This window comes from Fistularia commersonii, chromosome 27, assembly GCF_037954325.1.
Source record: "Fistularia commersonii isolate RoL2024-O1a breed Wild chromosome 27, RoL_Fcom_v1.0, whole genome shotgun sequence".
Lineage (NCBI taxonomy): Eukaryota > Metazoa > Chordata > Actinopteri > Syngnathiformes > Fistulariidae > Fistularia > Fistularia commersonii.
The window spans coordinates 7,404,075-7,421,243 of record NC_141310.1 but is presented as its reverse complement, the minus strand read 5'-3'; the positions used below and the strand labels follow the sequence as shown (position 1 = coordinate 7,421,243).

Sequence of the window (17,169 nt, the reverse complement as noted above, 5' to 3'; positions counted from 1 at the left end):
GGGGGAAGTAATGGGCCCAGCTATATGTATCTAGGGGAACACTAATAAGCCGTGACACGACTCCCACGATTAATTATCCCAAACTAGCCTAAACAAAAGAATCAACTCAGTTGGAGAAGACACACACACACACACACACACTCCATCATACATATGGCATCATGCATAACCACAAACACATGCCTTACCAGGCAGACATGGCAATAAGATTTTTTAAGTTGCCAAACATCAATTCGCAGATATAAACTCCATGCTTGCATTTTGATGCAAACAATTTGATAGCAGTTATGTGATAGAGATACTGATGAGGAGGGATAGGCAAGTGTGTCTGCGTGTGTGGCTTTCTGTTTGAGTGTGTAATTAGTTGGCGACCTCACGGAAGTATGTGCAATCATCTCCCATCATCACTTTCATCATCGAAGCAGTTGACTCTTTAACCCCTCTACATGTGTTTGTAAGGATGGATAAGGGAAGAGGGGTTTTGTATGTGTGTATGTGTACGCATGTGCATGGGTGCAAAGCTTAATTAGCTTGCAATTGGTATTCACGCGTGGTGACTGCAGGGAATGAGTTAATTGCAGTCCAATTCAAACGTTGACATACTTTCAAAGTTTTTTTTTCTTCTTCTTTTTTCTTCCCCTCTCCCTGTCTCCCTGACAGAAACCAATGAGGGGCTACAGATCAAATTTATTAGATGGCAGCGAGTGAGATAAGGAATGGGAGAAAGAGAGAGACAGAGAGAAAGAGTGAGAGACAGAGGTGGATCACCAGAATGTAACCCAAAAAAAACCTTACAGGAACTACACTTTTGACAGCTTTTAAAATTATATTTGAGAACAAATACCAACCCTTTTTGTTTATCAATACCAAATGTGTTGTATCTCCATGAAAACATAAAATAATTTAGAATCAAATGAAATCATTTTAAACTCATAATACCAAAATCATTTTAAAAAAGTTAATAAAAGATTCAAGTGACGCTGTTTCAAAAGTGACAACCAAATGAGTTGACCTGATGGTTTAGATGGTTAGTTGTTGCAAAATTAAGGTAAGCTGGTAAGTGATTTGTAAGACATAATAAGGGAAAATGAGGGAAAGGGAAACTTAAGTTTAATTTGATATGAGGATAGATGGTAAAATCTAATCGGTTTTGAAGGTTTGAAGAATCCTAGAAATGGGTAAATTACAAGTGCTGATGGTAAGAAATGCAGCTAAAATGACTAAAGCTCAGGAGAGACACACTTGTGGAGAAGAGGACCGTCCCAAGAATGGACCCCAGTGGAACCTCATTTAACAGAGGATAACCTTAAGAACCATAAACTATATGCTTTAGAAATAAAAATCACATGGGAATTCTATGGTTTTCATGTCTTAATTGAGACTTGTCAGTTAAGACTATCTTCTATTCCATTTCATTTATTTATTAGTTTTCACCCCCCAAAAATTATCTCAATACTGTGATTTTCAGCAGAAATTTATGAAAAATTTCCTTGGCAAATTCAAGTCAGTTTTTTCAGCATTTTCTTCCAAGTGATTTTGAGATGAATCAAAACCCCTCTTTTCATGATGATTTACAGCAATCCTTCACTCCAAAGAATATACAATTTTACATACCTGCGGGTCAAACAAAAAATAAGGGCGTCCATCTTGTATTTGAATCGCAATAAACTCTTCCTGATTTCCCGGAGAGAGGGCGCAGACCAGGAGACCATCTGGAGACCGGGTCTTGAAACTCAACTCAATGCCTGATAAAAAAAATAAAAAAAACAACACCAAATAAATAACTTAAAGACCAATAATGTTTTTTTTTCATGTGTGACAACACAGAATGACCGAAAGATAATTGAGTAAGATAAGATTATTAATAAATAAGAGTAATTTATTGTTAAGTAAATGGCTAACCGGTAATGTCTCCTGAGAAACTGATTTCAGTTGGTCAATACATGAAGCTATAATTTCAACATAATTAATATCTAAATTAGTTTTAAAGGATCTAAAGAATACAATTAGGTGAAATATTTGTCTCTCGTATGCAAGTACATGAGGCACACAGGTAGTCAGTGATATTTACCATACATATCACTGCCACTAACTCTCCATCATTTGGAATATATCAGCAATTCCAAGGTTCGAAAGCTAACTTCCTTTCCCTGAAATCAACTGTCTTGGATAATCTTACTTCTAATACAGTTGATTAAATGATCCACAAAGGACCTGCCAGAAAAGAAGGACTAAATTCCACAGTTTTTTCTGCTCTTACTTGTAATCATTGGGTTTTCTCTGTCAAATCACAATCTCCATTTCATGGTAAAGGTATGTAGTAATTTATGGGCCTATTAAGATCCTCTTAAAGAAAATAAGTAAAACATTTCAGCACGACTTGAGCAAAAATAATGAAACAAGGTTTCACCAATGTAAAGGTAAACTTGCACCACCGAAATAACACTGCTTGAAAATACTCTTCATTCTAATATTCAAATTGAGTGACACTACAGAGACTTTCTTTTTGCTCACAAAAGACAACTGTATACAGATTTAAGTCCCCACATTGTAAGGAATACCGACACACACACACACCACACACACACACACACACACACACACACACAAAGAAATCCTTCAGCATGCGGTGCTGTCATGTTACCGTGGATCAGAGATTGGATCTTAATCCACTACTAGATCCACATAGTAAGACACTGAATGCAGTTCTACAGTTTTATGTGTGTGTCTGGGAATTTGTGTGGATTTCTTCAAACTGGCACGTCTCCTCAGAGCAGAAGTGTGGGAAGATCTCAAGAAGTTGAATGGAGCCAGTCCGGGGTTCATGAAGTGTTATGAAGAATAATTAACGGTGAACTCTCAACATGGAAGGATGTCAGACTTCCAGCTTTAGATGAATACAGATTTTCCATTACAAGATGCAAATATTGGGATTATTTGAAAAGCAAAATCATAATTGCAAATTACTGATAGTATTGGGCTTTTGACAATCATGTCAGGTTACAATGTGTATTATTAGGATAAATAAGAATCATAAATGCCATTTCTTTTTTCAACCAAAAATAAATTGATGGCAAACTTTTGACTCAGAATGGAAATTCTTTAAAAAAAATAAAAATGTGGAAATGTGTGTGTTTTTTTTTAGAATGTTTCTTTCACTGGGATGAAAACCCAACAAAAAAAGACAACATTGACAAAACACTTAATGATTTATAAAGTCCACAAGTGTACATATGGTGCATTTGAGTCGGGACAACAATGTTTATAACAGTGGAAATGCATTCTGTACATCAAGCAGACATGTGTCATTTACATTGGTGACCTTGTCACCACAGAGAAGAGTGAAGTCATGACAGATACCTGACATTACATTACCCCCCCTTTAACCTTCTCTCTGTCACACTCTCCTGATCTCTTTATGCCTTCCCTTTTCTTCCCTCTGCTTTTAACCTTCTTCTTTTTTCTTGACCTTTTTATCTCCCGGTCTCCACCTTCGTATTTCTACATTTTGCATCCAAGATTCTCAATTTACCTCTTTCTCTCTCACCTCTGCCTTCAATCTTTGGTACTTTTTTAAACTCTGGCGTAGAGTTATTCATGGCAAAACTGAGTTAGCATTATGCTACGCTTCATATAGAACATGCATAATCTATCATGTATATAAACACAGTCACAAACAGTTTTGTGGACAGATGACATGCCCGTGGGACCAACAAACACACTCATTGGACTTGACCTTGCAAAACAGAATTGGAATGCTTCATCAGCACAATAGTTTTTATACATAGCAGTTGAGCTGTCGCCAATGGTCAGAAAGACAAAACGATACCCATCATCTTAAATATATTCCACTAAGCAGAGATGTTTTCTAAAATCCAGTACTTCAATACATTAAGGCTTTTCATTGGTCACATAGTTACCAGTCAGACTTTAGGGAAGCTCAATTTAATCACCCAGCCTTGTTTCCTATGGTAGAGGTCAAAGATGTACCTAAATAAAGACTGGGAGTCAGCATTGCAGGCAGATGTATGGACTCAGGAGGGGAAATATATTATAAACAAAAGATATTTTCCATTTCTGCATCTTTAAAATTTTGTTACATCCCAGTGCATCACAAATTGTTTGCCTGATTGCTGAACGCTCACTGGACAAAGAGTCAATCAAGCTGGACAACACAGGATGTTGTACCAACATCTGGTTTTAATGATTTAGCTGACTGTGCCGCATCCATCACTGGAGCGGAGCACAAGAGCGCAGCTAACAGGAATGAATCACAAGGTTTTAAATTTAAGGGTAACCTTTAAAGTTAATGTTTTAAAACAAATCCCTAAACAGTCAAAATTATCCCTTTGTATCGCCAGAAAAATGAATTAATACTTGAACTAATAATTAACCACAACGTCAACAGTGTTTGTTGACTGATAGAGTTAGGAATCTAATACAAAGTTTCATATTTTCATTATTTGACAATTGCCCTGACACAAATTGTTACTTAATCCTGAATAGCCATTAAAGTTAAAGCTGGTCTTCATCCCAGAACTGAATCCTTTACAATATGGGAAATATCTTTTGCCCGAAAGGGGGAACAAATCTAAATCCACCATCAGGTATAGCTGACACAATAAAAAGTTATTATCAAAAGAAATTGCCAACAGGTATTTAGTCATTGCAACTCAATGCCCATTGACAGAAAAGCCTTATGATGGTTAGCCCGGACCTTCATTCCACTATTACTATTACACTATTACTTCTGAAAATGAGCAGTGTAACTATTAACCATTATATTACAATTATTATACAATTAAAAAAAAAATTACAATTTTCTAAAAAAATATATGGAATGATGTTATGCTACATTATTTCCATAGAGAATCAAATAAGCAAACTGTTGCTTCTAAATAACAGCAGCAGTCAATAAATTCTGCTGGATTATTTTACTGTGCTGCTGTGAAGAGAAGTTCTCTATACACGATATATTAATTAATGCCTTGTAAAGAAGAGACATTATGATCTACAAGTACATAAAACTAATTTTACCCACACCATCAACCACAGAGACGTTGAGGGTGATAATTACACTGTTTAATTTGAGTATTTGGTTAATTAAAACTATTCATGACTCTTTGAGTTTACTGTTCACAAATTTTTAACGCTTTCTCCATTATCTGCGCCAGGACAAACGGCTGTTAAATTCAATAACAATGGATATATAGCAATAGTTCACCATTTTATGGTTGGAAATGGAGTTTTATTTATTAGGTACTATTGCTTCATGTGTTATTGTATTGTTTCTCCTCTCTCCGTCTCAGTAAACAGAGGAGGTTGTGTGCAATCATCTACACAACATAACCTGAATAACTCCAGTCATGTTAGCTCTCTGCTGGCATTAATCAGAGCCTGGCGTATTAATGAGAGCGCGGCAGCTAGCTAATTACACCCATAGATTCTGCAGCAGCCCATTAAATATACAAATGACAGAATTAAAGAGCCCAGCCTCTTCTGATTAATCTTTAAATGGGGAAAAACTAATGATGTCTGTGCAAACTTTCCCTTCACACATTTCTCCCCCTCTCTTTTCAACGTCAACGTCTGGCAATCAATCATATTAATTAAGGAAAAATAATTTGTATCATTTAACATTTCCCTCTTTCCTGCTCAGTCGCGTCGGTGGAGCCGCAGCATTGTACTGTAACTGGAAACGAACCAAGTCTATTGGACTCGGCATTCATCCTTTTTTTTTCTTTTTGTTCTTTTTCCAAACTTACGTATATGATGTTTAATCTCTCTTCATTTACCTTGGGTACGAGAAATACATCTGGATTAGTGAAAGTGCAGGACATCGACCTAATTATAATCACCCCATTTCTGACTCAAATATTGGGGCAATACAAATGAGGAGAGGGCGCATTATATCTGTATGAGCTATTATTAATATAAATACATTCTTTTACAAAGAAGGTGAGCAATGTAATGTATTCCTGTTCGAACCAAGATGCACAGATTACTTCAAAGATAAACAAGGAGAAAAGGAAGTCCTACTGTAGGACTCCAAGTAGCAAAGACGAATGGAGTAACATGCATTTATGGAAACAAGCACTTACTGGGTATTCATATCACTGCACTGACTGCATATGGTTATAATTCTGTTTTATCTAAAGTAACATTCAGTCTGGAAAGTGCTGAGCTCAAGTACCCTAAATTCATTCAGGGTTAAGAAGCATCGTTAATCACAACTCGGCCGTTTTAACATTTATGGAAATATGCACTCCTATAACAATAATAGTACATGAAAAACAACCTATTTGGACAAAAATAATTTTCTACCCATTAAATTAAAAGGTAAAAGGGTACATGTGATTTTATACGGTAACCAATCTTGAGCTTAACTAAGATTTAATACACAGTGTATTGACCCGGCTCACATATGTGCCCTTAATTCAAATGTTTATGAATGAGAAAGCCTGTGGTAATGAAAAATTTATATAAACCAAATAAAACAATTAATATTCTGAGACTGCTGTATGTTGTAGGAGAGGAAAATATGACCTGTTGTTTCCTACAGAAAGTCCATAAGGATGAAGCATCAATGCTAAGGCCCTAGGTTATGAAACTATACAAGAAAACTATACAATGACTGAATATTAAATTTCACAGTTGTCATTGCCACAGTTACTGGGTTTCCACAAGACATCAACGATTGACGACTCTCTCCTCAGTGATCAATTGACTCTCGAGGGGGCATTACACTGCATTACATTCATAATCCAATTTGGCTTTGATTTGTTCGCTGTTCCGTGCACTTCGATGGGAATAATTGTCTGTAGATGATGCTATTAGTATTGATGGTTGTAAAAGGGCGGTGGTTTGAGGACTGCCGACACATTGATGGTCCAGAATGGATCCGGTCTGAAAGTGATTGTCTGTTCCATTACGTTTTATGAAAAAGGAGACTAAAGGATATGAGAGGCAACCATCAATAGGAAAATTCATCATCTACTTGCGGCCAGTAAGTAAAGGGATCTATTTTCCTTTGTGATGAAGGTGAATGGATGAAATCAAAGATTTTAACTTGCTTCGAATCAAAACAACATTTAGTCTTCATCAGACATAACAAAATAGTATTATGAAGCAAATCTAAAAACTAATTTGCCTAAATGTTCTGCATTAAAGGGATTGTAAAATCCAAATAGGAGAATAACTCATCACTCCCAACTTAGAGATTAAAAAGACTCACATAGTAACAAATAATCTATTCCATTACCATTGTTTGTAAGACTATAAAAATAGCCATATGTATAACACATTCATACAAGAGGATAACGATAAGCTGCAGTTTTGTGTGGATAGGGGGATTGTTGGAAAGCAACAGAATTTAGGCGCCGTGCAGAAGGAAGAGCTGAGATCACCTGCGATCATAAGCTTTTTGTGGTGACCGAAAGACATATAGTGGGTAATGTTTTCTTCATTTGGGTGGGTGAGATTAGCCTCAGACCTAACACATCATTTGTTATGACCTCTGGAGGGACAAAGTGGCATTGTGCCCAATTTTAATTAACAGAGAGAATTACCGCTGACCTACTCGCAACCATCCAAATCATGTAAAGCAACATTTTACAGAGGATGTTATGAAAGAATGGGGTTTCTCATCAAAACTCCACACAACTTTCCTTCATTGTTTGTTGCGAGCTGCCCGGGGAGAAAACAGTCACTATCTAATACATTCAACTGAGAGTAATTTAAAGATTTTCAGAGACGTCATTGTACAGACAGGAAGATAATATTTATGCTTTTACAACCCCACTTTACCCACAAAATGAGTAATACACCACTGGTCCATCACTGCAGTATTCTTTTGTTGTTTTGTCTGTTGAAAATGCACAGGAAGCTCATCAATCTTGTACTCTGAGCAATATTTGAGTGTTTTAGAGCGCTTGTAAGGACAATATCAGTCGTATCTGCTTAAAATTTTTTGGTCATCAAAAAGATGGTCTGCCCACAATTCTTTTGATATATTTAACAATACAGTTTAAAAGTTTATTGCTTGAACATTTTTACACTATGTGCACCAATAGACTTTGTGATGCAAGGTTTATGCAGGACAGTGAAGTAATTTCGAGTGGCATCAAAGAGCTTTTCCTGCTAAAATCCCACTGATTAGTATCAGCAGTCATTAATTATGAGCGTCAGAGTGGCTGATGTTCTCAGATGAAGCAGAACATGTTTGGCTGTGCAGCTCAACCCTCTAATGATGCTGGTAAACAGAAAGATAATTGTCCTTTAAGAAGACTGGAGAAGTCATTGTAAGGAAATGTCATGAGAAGATTGAGACTGAGCAGTTTAAAGATTGATGTAAAACTCAACTCTAACCATTGTTGAGCAAAATGCGCTGCATTATATGTTATACAACTTAGTGTACATGCATCTACCCTTCTTACCTGTGAAGTCACTGTTGACAGGCAAGGTGTTGTTTGGAAACTGGTAGAAACTGTTGCCTGAGAATCTGGTTCCTCTGATAAAAGTACCTTTTGCATCGGAAAGAGAAACATCAGTCCTCTCCACCTGGAAAATAAATATAGATTATAACACTGTATATTAACTGTATGCGTTTGCCATCAATTGACAGAAAAGTTTTTTGACAAACACTTGTTTCCATAAACCGCATGTGAATATGTGGTGTTCAGACCCAAAAAAAATTTGTTAGTAAGGTCACAATAGGTATGATATTTTGCAGCTAGCTTCATTCTATTCTGTTCTATTCTATTCAGTGGATAAAAGTTGGTGTTTGTGCCAAATACATTTAGATTCCCACAAAAGTTTGTGGGGAAAAAGATCAATATAAGGACAACAAGATGAGTCTAAAAAAATCCAACCCATGCAAAAACAGTCACAATATAAATATATATATTTTATCTCATTGAAACATTGAAAACGTGGATTAGAATATATTTGGATTTTAAAACAAATGTACATACAATAAAGAAAGCCAAATCTGTTACATTCAGTACCTGGTATACAGGGTGTGGCCCATTTAGATGGGCAGGGGGATCCCACTCTATCTGAATAGTGGTTTCATTCACAGGGTGCAGTCGTGGCGGGAACAGTCCTGTAGGGGCTGAGAGGAGAGTTAATTATTATTATTATTATTATTATTATTGTTATTATTATTATAACATAAAGTTGTCACCTTTTCCTCAGTGCTTTTTAAATGTCTGACTTACGGCATGAAGAGTACTGTGCTGGAGACATTTTTCAAAAGAGCTTGGAGGTGTAGTTTAACACTAGAATGTCTGTGCCAATAAAAAAAGTTATTATCTTGAGCCTATATGCAATTACCAATGCAATAGGAGGCAATAAACATATTAATTGAGAATTAAAATAAAGATGGAGTGATGTACTAGAGACCTTCCATTCACGTTTTGTCATAACTTAATAACAAGGAAGCTGTGTTTACAGGCTGCAGCTAACAATTGATGTAGATATGAAAGCAAAATCATATGTTACTTTATTAAAATAAGCACTTTATATTAAATAAGGCCAAAGTTGTAGCATAAGCAGTTATTTACATTCGATTTTAACCTGACTTACAATTTTCAAGTTATGTTTGATTATCTTAAGTACATCTCTCCATTATTTTTCTGAGACCATTGTATTTGTTGCCTGGCCAAATGTCACATTTTCATTTAACGGTAGGACAATTTCATTTACATCTTTCACTTTCAAACCTGAATTAAATGTCTCTTTGAAGCACACTGTTAGGTTAAGCTGGCCATAGTTTGATTATATTTTATAAATAAATCTACCGGTGACTGACTGATGAGGTGAGAAGACATATATTTTAAATTGGGGACAGAATAATAACTTATCACTGATTGGGGTTCAGATTGAGAAGATGTGTGTTCATTAGGTATCTTTTTAATTCTATAGTTTCTGTGTGTGTGTGTCTAAAAGATGTGTAGCAGGATTAATTTAGCTGTCGGTGAAACACACAGATACAGCCGTCTTAAGGGTAGGATCTAATAGAGCTCTTAAAAGCAAAGTGGACAGCGTGTCCTGAGCTGCTCATTTTGGCACATCAAACCATAAATTACTGCTAATCGATGGCTTACCAGTCTATTGAAATTGAGCTATGGTGACATTTAGAACACTGTCTGCATCATTAACTCACTCATTCATATACACATACACCCACACATGTGAACTGGACTTGTAGAGACTGAAAAGTATGTTAACGTGAAAAGTTATTATCTTTAGTCCTGTCAAACTCTATGTGACTTACATTTTTCTAGTAAGAATACATGGTTGGGGAAGTTTGAAATGCACCTGGTCCTTGAAGATTTAGCATCGATAACTGTGCATGGCTGTGAATCAGAAAGAACTGTGGCATTTGACTGTCACAAAACAACTTGCCATGGAAGGGACATTGACAAATTTAACAAACAGTAAACCATTTGGGCTGAGTAGAGGTGAACAAACAAAAAAAGAAGGGAAATGCAAAAAAAAAAAATGTGTGCATTGTGGACTAGTTGGGAACTACAATGAAACATGATTTTTCTTTTTTCAAATTACTACAATACTTTTTTAGAGTTAATTATAGCCTTCTATTTCGGAATTGTAACAACTCAGTAAAAATCCCCAGTTTAACATTCCGAATACAACCACAGGTTTCCTCATTACAATTAAAAAGCTGACCGTGTCAGTTCAGGGGGAAATCAAGAACAGTAAATTAGCACTTGCTGGTTTGGCGATATGTTTTCTGGCATGTTACTTAAATCATATAATATTTTATAGTTAGCTGAGTTAAGACAGCTCCAGGATAATACAAATGACATGTTTGATGACATTTAAAGCCGTTGGCATTGGCAAGATGGTTCCTATTCACCACTCTTCAGAACATCCGATTTTTTAAATCTTGTTGGTGGGGCTTAATACTTTTATTAAGCTTTATTAAGGATAGATTATTTAACCTGTCATTCAGAATATTAGTCAGACACATATATCCTCGGAAGTTGAAAGAGCAGTGCATAAAAAATATAGGTAATTAATTAAAGATTGCATTTTTTTTTGTTTGGCCTCCAAAGTATGTGTTATAGTCTCATATTAATCTTTCTCAGAAGGGCATTCAGGACAAAAACATCCACCCGAGTACATTTCCCGTTTCACATTTAAAAACACTGCACATTTCTATATTAGTCAAAAGACAAGTTGAATTAATTCAATTACATGAAGATAAGAAGAAGAAAATAATCATCCATTAGAAGTAAAAATCAGAAAATTTTATGGTCTACTGATTAGGTAAGCCACTGAGTTTCTTTAGGGCTGTGCTCTTCATGTTGTTACATCACAGTTTTTAACACCATGACACATTGAGTTTAAAGCAGGGAACTCACCTTTGCAACACACACTTGCACACACAAGGTTAACAGTCCACCAAAAGGTTAATCTTAGCTTCCGACATTGTAACGAAGCAGCTAAATTATGGGTGTACTCCCAGGAGCAATTGTGCATGGTTGTGTTTTCTATTTTTTACAGTGACTGACATGTCTTAAAAGGCTCTTAGTGTACAGTTACAGCACACACAAGCACGCTTATTGACATGGCAATCCCTTGCCATGCATATTTCTCTCCTCAAGAAGGGCCTCAGGCCAATTATGCGCAAATCAATAAAGTTCCTGTTCTGTTGAGTGGTGTTACAGTGGGACTGTGTATGTGTGTAAGTCCCTGTGTGTGTCTGTCTTGTAGAACAAGCCTTTATGGATGTAGGATACATAAAACATCACCATCAGCCCTTGATTAGCCACTCACTTTACGTTGTGATCGATAACTTTGTTGGAAGACACACACATTAAAACAATTGCAAATGCGTCAACACATATGGGCAGAGTTTGTCTCCGTTTCTGTGTGCACGTTAATGTTTGTTCATGTGCTTTGGTATAACTCCAGTGGTTTCACAGATGCTGCCTGCTCACTTACAACAGATGGTAGCGGGCTCTAATGGCTCAGTCTTATGGTCGGTAAATGTATCAGAGTGTTGGTATTAAATGAGTACACCTTGAGCCGACCAGGCGTACCAGTTTAAGTGGTTTGCGGATTTTCTAAGCATTATTCTTCCATTTCATTCATGTAAAACACGATCAAAAATCAAATCGTACAAATGCATGCATGATTCTTTTATCAAATTCAAAATTTTGAAATATTATTGTTTGTGTAAAAACTGTAACAATGTGTTGCAAAAAATGATAAAAAAAAATACATTTTGGATCTTTTGGTAAATACCTATTATAAATTACACATCAAAATTGACAATAATTTCTAATTGGTCACACTTTAATGATAAATATAATTAAAAAGTGTACTAATTGATAGCAATGTTTTGTCTTCCTGGAGTAATATTCCTGCTGTCAGATTTTTGTACAAGTCGCATTGCCAACATTGTCAGATAAGAATGTATTGTTCCCAATATTAGTAACACATTATAAAATTTATGAATGTTCTCACGCTGGGTTTATCAACCAACTATATGCACGATTGACAAATTTCTGATAAAAAGGAGAAAATAGAATTGTAAACATTTTCTTTTAATTTTTTGGCTGGAGGCACATTAAATGTTGACGGAAAGTATAATTTTGTACAAATACCCAATCTCCTATAAACATTAGATGCAGAAAAGGTAGCTTGTTTATTTTTAAGAACTTATAGCCCTTCATTTGTTCTAACAGCTTTTTTAATTGGGGATAAAGGTGAACAATTATAACTTAAGAGGAACACTATGCATACAATGACACATCTAAGTATTTACAAATTATCATTAAGTATTTATCACGAATTCTCAAGATGATTGTCGAAACTGACAAGACGCGATGAGTTGTGAAGAACCTTCATACCCAATTGTGTAGTACACAATATGCAAATTGTTTAGAGATTAATAATAAAAAAAATCCAAACAGCATATGCCATTATCATTTCCTATAGTTGGAACAAGGGACATCTTTGGTGTTAGATGAAACAAAACGGTGGCAACAGATGTGGCTGTTAAAAATACATTCAAAAAGTCAACTGGGTACAATAAGCCATATTGTTTTGTACTGTATTACAGTCGAGAGAAGTCTTTGGAATCACTTGAAATAAACATTGTCGGTGTGTCAACAGATGTAGCCATTAAAAATACATTTAAAAAGTCCACTGATTACAATCCCAAGGATCATTCATCACAATAAACACAAGGAAGGACTTTTTGAGAATAGTATAAAAAAATATTTGCACTGTCAACAGATGTATCTGTTAGGATCATGTTTAAAAGCTGAAATCCCCGAGCCAGTTTTTAAACATGAAAGGATTTTTGTTCTCCTTTCAAGCACCTATTGTAGATTCACCTAAAAGCATAAACAAAACAAAACAGAAAACCCATAAAATGAGCGTTAAGAGTAAAGTCAGTGAGTGAGCAGATGGAAAACTGTGTTGGAGGGTCAAGTGAGCAAACGTGCAATATGTGTTGTAGAATAATTCATGTTCTCTTCTTGTCACATTCTGTTTTGTAACAAATAGATTGAGTGAAAAAGTGAAAAAGCAATAGATATACACAAATAACAATGAATAACAATTAAAAAAGTGTATGCATCCTGTGCATGCTATGTTGTGTCTGTTTGTGTGAGAGACAGTACGTGTGTTTGTGTGTTTAAGCACTGATCAATTAGTGCTCATCTCAGTCCCAGAGATTTATGTCAGAGTTATTAAACGTCGCTAATTCATCCTACTAACATAATGGTTATAAATCTAAGGAGAGGGGGAGGGCGAGGGACAGGGATGGAGAGAGAGAGAGAGAGAGAGAGAAAGAAACAGAGTGGGAGAGAGCAAGGGGGAAAAAAGAGGCAGAGAAAGAAGGTCTGTTTTTCTGTGACTGTGTGTGTGTGTGTGTGTGTGTCTGTTATGGCCAGCAGGAAGTGTGTGCTTCACCACATTTTTCTCCTTGTAATTAACAGTAAATTGTTTTTACTGCCGCACACCATGAATATCCCCTCTGGTTAACACAACCAGTGCTGTCGCCCCTCAAGTGCCCGGTGACTGCATGTGTCAGCAGCTAGTGTTCAGGGAATTGCCTACATACCGAGTATTCATGTCTGAGTTTGGACATTACAATCACTATTAAGGCTGATTGCACACTGGGTGTACTTGAATATCTGAAGATATATATTGGCGCTTTTCAAACCTTTTTACCATAATGATGTTGTTGTTACACCATAAATAATTTGGGCCTAAGTGGTTAAGAGGTTTATAAATGTCGACGTAATAACCGTTTGAATCCCAATTTAAAATATTTTTCTTGTTATGTGGTATTAATGAGATTTTATATTAAGATCTGACATATTTACCTGCGTTTGAGTGAAATTAACTGAATGTTTTGCAGTCAAGGGAAACAATTCTGATGTTTGTTTCAGGATAAAATACAGAAAAAAAAAAAAAAAAATCATGCTGTACTCCAACAAAGTAAATGCTTCAATTAAGCATCTCGCAAAAGTCTGTTCCCTGACAAAACTTGAAATTCAGCCAAATTTCAAGGGGTTTTATAAATTTAAAAGCTAAGATCATGGTTAATGTATATCTTTGCTACAAAGGCTGAACTAAATGATGTGTCACAGGGTGTGTCGGCCTCCTGCTCTTTTTGGTTATTGCAGAAGTTTTTCCTCAATCTGTCCTCTCTTTAAGGGGCACTAAATAATAGAAGTTTAATTGCTTAACTTTATATCCTGGATCCCCTTTACCTGCTGGTAATGTCCGTCCTGAAGTTGGTAGACTCGTAATGCAGCCTTTCTTTGTGCATACTGTGACAGTAAAATTATAGACGCAATAAGGCTTCAATCCTTTAGCCAAATAAACAGGTTTAGATAACGGTCCCAATCGATGTAAGACCTGAAAAAACAGCAAAGGAATACATACTTCAGTCAAGTCAATTCAAATGAGCGAATGAATTAATGAATTCATTATTTATCTTATAATCATAGCATAAGGGCTCTTAAGTTTAATTCAGAAATTCCTATGATCTGCTAAACCGGGTCGGTGAAATTTTCAATGAAGTTTCATTAGATGAGAAACTACAACTATTTAATGTCATGGCAGTGACGAGAGACAAACCGTGGAGAATGACTGGATTCATTATGTTTACTTATTAACGTCAGTGACAGCTATTTCACATTATTAAAAAATTAAATTCAACATTTTTGTACGATAAGAAATAGACTTGCTTGATGGTTCTTTTCTCCCATTACAGGTAACAGACTAATTATACAAATATTTGTGCTGCTAACCATGTGCAATAACCTGATCCTTTGTGGGTGTGGGTGTTTGTGTGTGTCTGAGTGTGTGTGTGTGTGTGTGTGTGTGTGACTAACTTGACTTATTACAGGAGGGGCATAGGGATTGTTGGTCTGTTCACTGAGCAAGTTGACTCGATATTCAGTTACCAGCCCTCTGGCAATGACCCCCTGACCCTCAGCAGAGCTCCATTCCACTTTGAGACTGGTAGATGAAACTGCAGACACTTTTGGAGGAGCCATGAACTCTGGGACTGTGCACAGCACACAAACAGACAACAATGAATGACTTAATGACAAAAAAAATGCTGATAAAATCTTATACATAATCAGATGGTAAAGACAGTCAGATTATATTAATGTTTATAAATTACTAAAGAAAATTTTTCGCGACAATTGCCAAATTTATCACACGAACCACTGTAAATATTTATTTATACTTTATATTTTATTTATACTTGAAAAATTTGACGATTGCTTTATATTTGATGCCGCTACAAGAACGTACGAGCATTCTTCACGAGCTATGACAATAAATCACTTGTCCTTCACTGTATTTTCGGTAGCTTTATCGTTTTGTCTTGTAATTAATTACAAATTGAACAATTTAATCATCAGTTAAAAATACAAAAGACACAAAGTCTGATTTTAAAAAAAAACAGATATTGTGTGAAATTAATGGATTTAGAGATTCCATAATTCTGCAGTAGTGATAGCTAATATAAGAGGCTAGATTAGAGAGAAGAATTCTTTTGTTCCGCTGTTGATGGCATCTATCTGTGAAATACGCTGTGAAATATGATTCATGGTCGACACATCCAGTCACTTTTTCCTTCCAACACGGCACATCTGTACAGACCGACACTAACACACTCCAGATTTGAAATGGTGTTATCATGTGCTTGTTATCTAGACACATAGCTCACGGTCATGTTGGAGGCAGTCATTTAGTCTTAATGAGCCATATCATCTCTTTGAAATTCAAATACCTTAATGAGCCCCCCATTACACACTTTTTTATTTTACCCGTCCTGTCTTGCTTTTTTACTCCATTTCATTTTTTTCTGACAGATGGTAATTTTTTTTGTCTTGGTTTATTTTGCTGTGCTATTTTTTTACTTTTTAAATTAAACTTATTTTATTGAAACTATCTAGAGAGAGCCAAAGAAGAGTTAACCGGTTATTAACTAATACATTCAAGTGGTTATTTCTGTCACTATGTTTGGTGAATTGCATGGAAAAACAACCACGGCAGAAAGAGCTGATCCAGCTTATCAGAGGACTATTTTCTTATATTAATTCATTCTTTTACCCCTCATGTCTATATTGTTACTTTGCGTACTGATTGGAAAATGAATTAGCATCTAAAATGCACAAAACAACACCTTAATAGTATTTTCATTATGTTGATGATGTCATTAGAGATTAAAACATGTCAACACTTTGAACACTTGGTGATCTAACCTCTCAAACCACATTCAAAGGGCAGCTTCAGCAAAGTGTCCCCCACAATCTGCCTGCAGAGGTTATTCTAACTAATAAAATGAAATTTCTATTAGACTGGATTGGTGTTTGTGAATGAGAACTTGTAAATCAAGTAATGTCTCAAGCCGCGAACAAAGGGAATGGAAATCCTATTTATAAAATGGCACATGAGCTTTGACATTTTTTCTGTCAACTGGTGGAGAGAAAGTCTTTTACAAACTGGCTCTACATAGAGAAATAAAACATGAACAAAAACACCTCTGCATTTTGCTAGCTATCTAAATAAAGTGAAATATATACAGGACTGTCTCAGAAAATTAGAATATTGTGATAATGTTCTTCATCTTCTGTAATGCAATTAAAAAAAGAAAAATTACTT

At 35.7% G+C, this 17,169-nt stretch overlaps 1 protein-coding gene across 1 annotated transcript in view; it reads right to left on the bottom strand.

Annotated features, from left to right (window-relative positions):
• The window catches only part of ush2a (Usher syndrome 2A (autosomal recessive, mild)), a 190,570-nt gene that overhangs the window by 113,848 nt on the left and 59,553 nt on the right, over window positions 1-17,169 (bottom strand). The window contains exons 26-30 of the mRNA XM_086174562.1: window positions 15,384-15,559; window positions 14,757-14,904; window positions 9,006-9,112; window positions 8,436-8,559; window positions 1,615-1,745 (exon numbers count right to left, since the gene is read on the bottom strand). Of these exons, the coding sequence (XP_086030688.1) occupies window positions 1,615-1,745; window positions 8,436-8,559; window positions 9,006-9,112; window positions 14,757-14,904; window positions 15,384-15,559 (686 nt within the window). The remainder of the gene's footprint in view (window positions 1-1,614; window positions 1,746-8,435; window positions 8,560-9,005; window positions 9,113-14,756; window positions 14,905-15,383; window positions 15,560-17,169) is intronic.